At 43.9% G+C, this 7,115-nt stretch overlaps 1 protein-coding gene across 1 annotated transcript in view; it reads left to right on the forward strand.

Moving 5' to 3' along the window:
• Window positions 1–7,115, forward strand: part of LOC311228417 (NBAS subunit of NRZ tethering complex-like) — a gene marked incomplete at its 3' end in the record, with an annotated part of 401,827 nt that overhangs the window by 336,304 nt on the left and 58,408 nt on the right. The window contains 3 exon segments of the mRNA XM_084314324.1: window positions 3,381–3,494; window positions 6,427–6,725; window positions 6,818–6,939. Coding sequence (XP_084170450.1) covers window positions 3,381–3,494; window positions 6,427–6,725; window positions 6,818–6,939 — 535 coding nt within the window.

Consider the following 7,115-nt stretch of genomic DNA (forward strand, 5'->3'; position numbering starts at 1 on the left):
TACAAGCGCAGTACGGTCCCAAACGTACCTTATTGACTGCATGCAATATGAGAGGACTGTTATGGAGCTTGGTGTCGATGTGGCTTGTCTGAAGATGGTGAAGAAGTGAAAGGGCGAACCTTATGGGTTCTCAATATTTATACACTAGTGGCGATCTATTATGACATCACAAGGCAGCAGGACCGCCCACACAGGGCGATCTATTATGACATCACAATGAACCAGGGCATTCTAGCCTGTTATAACCGGTTCTATTATGACATCACCGCTGCAGTTACAATATATATATAATATATATGGTCCAGGCCCACACCGGTCTATTACCGACTTAGCGACCAGTATATATATATATATATATATATATATATATATATATATATATATATATATAATATATATATGGTCCAGGCCCACACCGGTCTATTACCGACCTAGCGACCAGTATATATATATATATATATATATATATATGGTCCAGGCCCACACCGGAAACACCCATGTGAGCACATGGTCCACATGTATGTGTGGTATTTGGTCAAATACAACGGTTTCGCTGGACCTGGAGCCTGTCCTGACCGCGTGTATCGTTTCGGCAATTTGCTTTTCCTTCCGCTCTGATTGACCAGCGATCTACGCTCGTTTCGCCCCTACGCCGGTATGAGCGTGCGCATGAGCATGAGCCTAGATAATGCCATCACGCCCACACGCAGGGTTTTGTTTTTGCCCCCACACGGCCACACACTCGCACACACGCAGGGTTTAATAATAATAATAATAATAATAATGCGAGAGCCCTCGCACACACGCAGGTTTTGCCCCCACGCCGGTAGATAATAATAATAATAATAATAATAATAGACAAACGCACGCAATTGGCACAAGTGTAAATTGAGTTCAAATCACTCTTAGTTACATTTTTTTTATTAATTTATCATCTCTCTATATTAACGTAACTAGCTATTCATATCAATTGAAATAACCTATTGTATTGTTTTCATCTCTCTATATTAACGTGATTCCATCAACACTGTGGCTGAATAATGAAGCCCAAAGACGCGTCACGCGCAAGAAGAGCATTATTACCTGTGTGTTGATGGAATCACGTTAATATAGAGAGATGAAAACAATACAATACGTTATTTCAATTGATATGAATAGCTAGTTACGTTAATATAGAGATTAACGTTATTTCGATTGATATGAATAGCTAGTTACGTTAATATAGAGAGATGATAAATTAATTAAACGTAAAAAAAATAAAAAATAATTGAACTAAGAGTGATTTGAACTTGTGACCACAGGCTCCACAGCGAGCTGACGAACGAGGTGAGCTAAGTCTGATGTTAAAACTGAGTGACTAATCCATGATTTACACTTGTGCCAATTGCGTGCGTTTGTCTAAGTATTATTATTCTAAGTATTATTATTATTATCTACTGGTGTGGCGGCAAAACCTGCATTATTATTATTATAAAAACCTACGTGTGGGGGCAAAAACAAAATGCGCATGCGCGCGCTACCGACGTAGGGGCGAAACGAGCGCAGAGCAACACGGAAGGAAAAGCAAGTTTGGCGAAAGGATTCCTGTTTGTGTGTCGGCTTCACATGAGATGAAGAGCTCAACGTGATTTCCACGCCGTTTGACAGAGAGCTTGATGTTCCACCCTTTGAAGGAACGCATCTGGTCTGAGAGAGACATGGGCATGATGCATGTGCACACACACACACACACACACACACACACACACACACACACACACACACACACACACACACACACACGCATGCACGCACGCACACACACACACACACACACACACACACACACACGCATGCATATACACACACACACACGCATGCATATACACACACGTACACACACACACACATGCACACACACACACACACACACACACGCACGCACATGCATGCATATACACACGCATACATGCATACACATACACACGCATACATACATACACGCATACATACACACACACATACACACACACATGTACACACATACATACACACACACGCACACACATACACATGCATGCCACATACATACACACACACGCATGCACAAGCATGCCAGAACTTGCGTGTTGACGTCCCAACAGCGTTTCAAGACATGCTTTCATCTGCCACCTCATTATGGTCGGAGACCTCTGTTCACCTGCAGTGAAGACCTAAAGCACACACACACACACACACACACACACACACAGGCACACGCACACATACAATCTCATCCCATCTCTTCGCCTACCATAACTGCTTTGATCTTTAATGTAACGGGTTTGTTAGACGGCCTGCAGCTGGACACATCTTTTTTTATTTGATGGTTGTGTGTCTTCTCCTGTTTGTTTATTGAGCCCCAGCTGGAGATCAAAGCTCAGCCAACGCACGGATGATGACACAAATACCCCCCCCCCCAACACACACACACACACACACACACACACACACACACACAGCCCCCACCCCCTCCCCCGGCTCAGCGACGTCAAGCTGAGATGCATACATTTCCACACGCGGCCGGTAGTTATGTTTCATATTTAATTTCCTCTCCATCCGTGAGATGAGCACAGGGGAGAAATAAGCTCGTTTATGATACACACTGATTAATAATCTTCTGCTGTAATGTAACGGCTGCCGTGCCGCTGTAATGAGCTCAGTCACCCGTACGTGTGTCTGGAGATGGGGATTCAATTCTCAAAAGAGTTTTTTTTTTTCGTTGCCAGATGTTGATATGTGATATGAGGGATTATGAGATCTTGGTGTTTAAGTGTATGTTAGCTATTATTTCTTTTGGTGTTTGTTTACGCTTCTAATCTCTGTAGATCAAATAGGGATTTATCTTTGTGACGGGTGACGTCTAAAAGCTCCATAATAGGAGATATCCTATCATTTTGGGGTCAGAAACTCCAAAGAATGTATTGTGACCACGGTCATCATCTTCACTCCATTCAATGTAATGATGACATGGGGCTTGAATTGGCTGACATACTATCTGATCTAATGTGTTTTATGTCCCCTTATCTCTGTGTATGTGTGTATATGGGTATATGTGTGTGTGTGTGTGTGTGTATGTTATGTGTGTGTGTGTGTGTGTGTGTATGGTATGGTATGTATATATGTGTGTGTGTGTGTGTATGTGTGTGTGTATGTTATGTGTGTGTGTGGGTATGTGTGTGTGTGTATGTTATGTGTGTGTGTGTGTGTGTGTGGGTATGTGTGTATGGGTATATATGTGTGTGCATGTGTGTGTGCACGTGTGCGTGTGTGTGTGTGGGTATGTGTGTATGGGTATATATGTGTGTGTGTGTGTGTGTGCGTGTGTGTGTGTGCACGTGTGTGTGCGCGTGTGTGTGCAGGAGGTGACGAGGCCAGGCGTAAGGGCCAGGTCTTGACCCTGCTGGCTGAACAGGCTCTCCAGGCGCTGGACTTCAAGGCGTCCTACATCCACTGCCAGGACCTGATGGCTGCAGGTAGACCCTCCCTGTGGAGACGCCTTACTGTGTGCTCCTCCACTCTGGAACTCCCTCCCTCAGACCTTCAGAGACTCCCCCACACTCTCCACCTTCAAATCCCACCTCAAAACCCACCTGTTCTCCCTAGCCTTCAACCTTCAACCTTCCCCGACATTAAGCCCCCCCCATCCAACCTGTTGTGATCTTTGTTACTGTGGCCTTGTGTTTCTGTGTATCTCATGCTGGTTTCCCTGTTCCCCCGCGGTCTTATGTTCCTTTTGTTTTCCCACCTAATGTCAGCGACTTCGGATTCCTGAGAAGCGCTTTATAAATACAATGAATTATTATTATTATTATTATTATTATTATTATTATTATTATTATTATTATTATTATTATTATTATTATTATTATTACTCTTACTCATAGTATGTATTCAGATTAACCTTTTCACCACCACACTACAGAAGGTCAACCTTTCACTAACACACTACTTAAGGTAGTGAAGGGGTTAACATTCTGCAGTGTGGTTGTGAAATGGTTAACCCGTTGTCACGTGGCAGTGACAGGGTTATCCTTCAGTATTGTCGCAGTGAAATGGTTAACCAGTTGGTAGTGTGTTAGTGAAAGGGTTAAGTAAGGGATAATGTATAGCTATACGAGGTCATTGTCGCAACATAATTGACCGACACGGAGTTTAAAATACCGAGGCGCAGCGCCGAGGTGTTTTAAACGTCAGTGAAGGTCAATTATTTTGCGACAATGATCGAGTATAGCTATACATTATCCCGCTTATTACATGGCTAACTTACTAACAATATACCTAATTCATTTTACATCGACAAGACGAGATCAAATGCAGACGCAGTTCTGTTCTGTCGCTCCCGCTGTCATCGTCACACACACTCCGCTGTCAGTGCAGCCGGCAGGTGTGTCTGATTGGCTGCACTGATGCAGTGTGTCAGTGGGCTTGATTGCGAACAGCTGCGCACAGCGGTCATTATTGTTCCACAGAGGTCCGTTATCGAGTAATATCGGACCTATGACGAGCGCTATTGACCAATCACAAGCAAGCATTTCGGCGAATGAGAAACGCCATGTAATAAACGTATGTATTGCCTATATTTATTGTAAGATATAATATACTGGCATACAGACCCCCCATCTGTACCTTTGTTTACACTCTTTATTTTTCTCATATTTTTATATTCAGATCCAATTTGATTGCCTATATTTATGTATTTCTACTATTTCCCTGCCCGTACCCAGACCTCCTCCCTCCCCCCCCCCCCCCCCCCCCCCCCAGTCCACATGTCCCGAGGGGATCACTGAGAGGAACAGCTTGTCTCAACTTAAGATGATAATACACTGTGCAGTGAAACACTGGAACACAATGAACAAATGGTAACACATTGACGGTAGATGTCTGTAAGAGCCCAACTCTGTATTATAAAATGTAAACAAAGTGCAATACCAAGCGGGGGGCTCCCTTTGCCTAGAGGTCGCTGTTGTTGACGACGTTACAGATTCTACCTTTTAACACACTAGAATACAATGGACACTTGTTACCGACATTGTTTTAGTTTGAGCTGTTACGTCCAAATTAGTTTTATTTAAATATTTATTTACATTTTTAACCCGTCCACTACCACACTACAGACGGTTAACTGTATTGTCGCTGTGAAAGGGTTAACCATTTGGTAGTGTGGCAGTGAAAGGGTTAAAGCTCCGAATCAGATAGTGCACCTATATCCCAGTAAAAGCACCATAACTACTGTCACCATGACTACCGTCACCATGACTACCGTCACCATGACTACCGTCACCATGACTACTGTCACCATGACTACTGTCACCATAACTACTGTCACCATAACTACTGTCACCATGAGTACCGTCACCATGACTACCGTCACCATGACTACCGTCACCATGAGTACCATCACCATGACTACTGTCACCATGAGTACCGTCACCATGAGTACCGTCACCATGACTACTGTCACCATGACCCTGTCACCATGACTGCTGTCACCATGACTACCGTCACCATGACTACCGTCACCATGACTACTGTCACCATGACTACCGTCACCATGACTACTGTCACCATGACTACTGTCACCATGAGTACTGTCACCATGAGTACTGTCACCATGACTACCGTCACCATGACTACCGTCACCATGACTACTGTCACCATGACTACCGTCACCATGACTACCGTCACCATAATACCGTCACCATGAGTACTGTCACCATGACTACCGTCACCATGACTACTGTCACCATGAGTACTGTCACCATAACTACTGTCACGTCTGGCCTGAGTACTGTCACCATGACTACTGTCACCATAACTACTGTCACCATGACTACTGTCACCCATGACTACCGTCACCATGAGTACCGTCACCATGACTACTGTCACCATGAGTACTGTCACCATGACTACCGTCACCATGAGTACCGTCACCATGACTACCGTCACCATGACTACCGTCACCATGAGTACCGTCACCATGACTACCGTCACCATGACTACCGTCACCATGAGTACCGTCACCATGACTACCGTCACCATGAGTACTGTCACCATGACTACCGTCACCATGAGTACCGTCACCATGACTACTGTCACCATGTCCTCAGATTTTGTTCCACGAACCACCGCCTGGAGCAGCTCCAGAATCTGTCTCTTGTCTCAAGCAGCTTAAAGGAGAGACTTGTTCATATATTGAAACTGACCTGTACAGTATTAATATATATATATTTTTTTTTTCTTTTTTTTTAAATAACATTATGTAAATTATAGTTTAGGGTGGATTTTCCCTTTTTAAGAAATAATATCCTCAATAATACTGCAGTCACACAATGTCTGCTAAAATAATCCAGATAGGATTGTGTGGTTTACAGTATTAAGTCATTCATCCTCTGTTACATCATCTAGACGTCTACATGGAGCTTCATCCTCTGTTACATCATCTAGACGTCTACATGGAGCTTCATCCTCTGTTGCATCATCTAGACGTCTACATGGAGCTCATCCCTCTGTTACATCATCTAGACGTCTACATGGAGCTTCATCCTCTGTTACATCATCTAGACGTCTACATGGAGCTCATCCCTCTGTTGCATCATCTAGACGTCTACATGGAGCTTCATCCTCTGTTACATCATCTAGACGTCTACATGGAGCTCATCCCTCTGTTGCATCATCTAGACGTCTACATGGAGCTTCATCCCTCTGTTACATCATCTAGACGTCTACATGGAGCTTCATCCTCTGTTACATCATCTAGACGTCTACATGGAGCTCATCCCTCTGTTACATCATCTAGACGTCTACATGGAGCTTCATCCCTCTGTTACATCATCTAGACGTCTACATGGAGCTCATCCCTCTGTTGCATCATCTAGACGTCTACATGGAGCTCAGGGGGGCCTGGCTCCTCGTTAAGCAGTAACAGTAGTGACATACTGCTGCTTAATGGAGTCTCTCTCTCTCTCTCTCTCTCTCTCTCTCTCTCTCTCTCTCTCTCTCTCTCTATATCTCTCTCACTCTCTATATCTCTCTCTCTCTATCTCTCTCTCTATCTCTCTCTCTATCTCTATCTCTCTCTCTCTCTCTCTCTCTCT

This window comes from Notolepis coatsorum (genome assembly GCF_963971535.1).
Source record: "Notolepis coatsorum genome assembly, chromosome: 5".
Classification (NCBI taxonomy): domain Eukaryota; kingdom Metazoa; phylum Chordata; class Actinopteri; order Aulopiformes; family Paralepididae; genus Notolepis; species Notolepis coatsorum.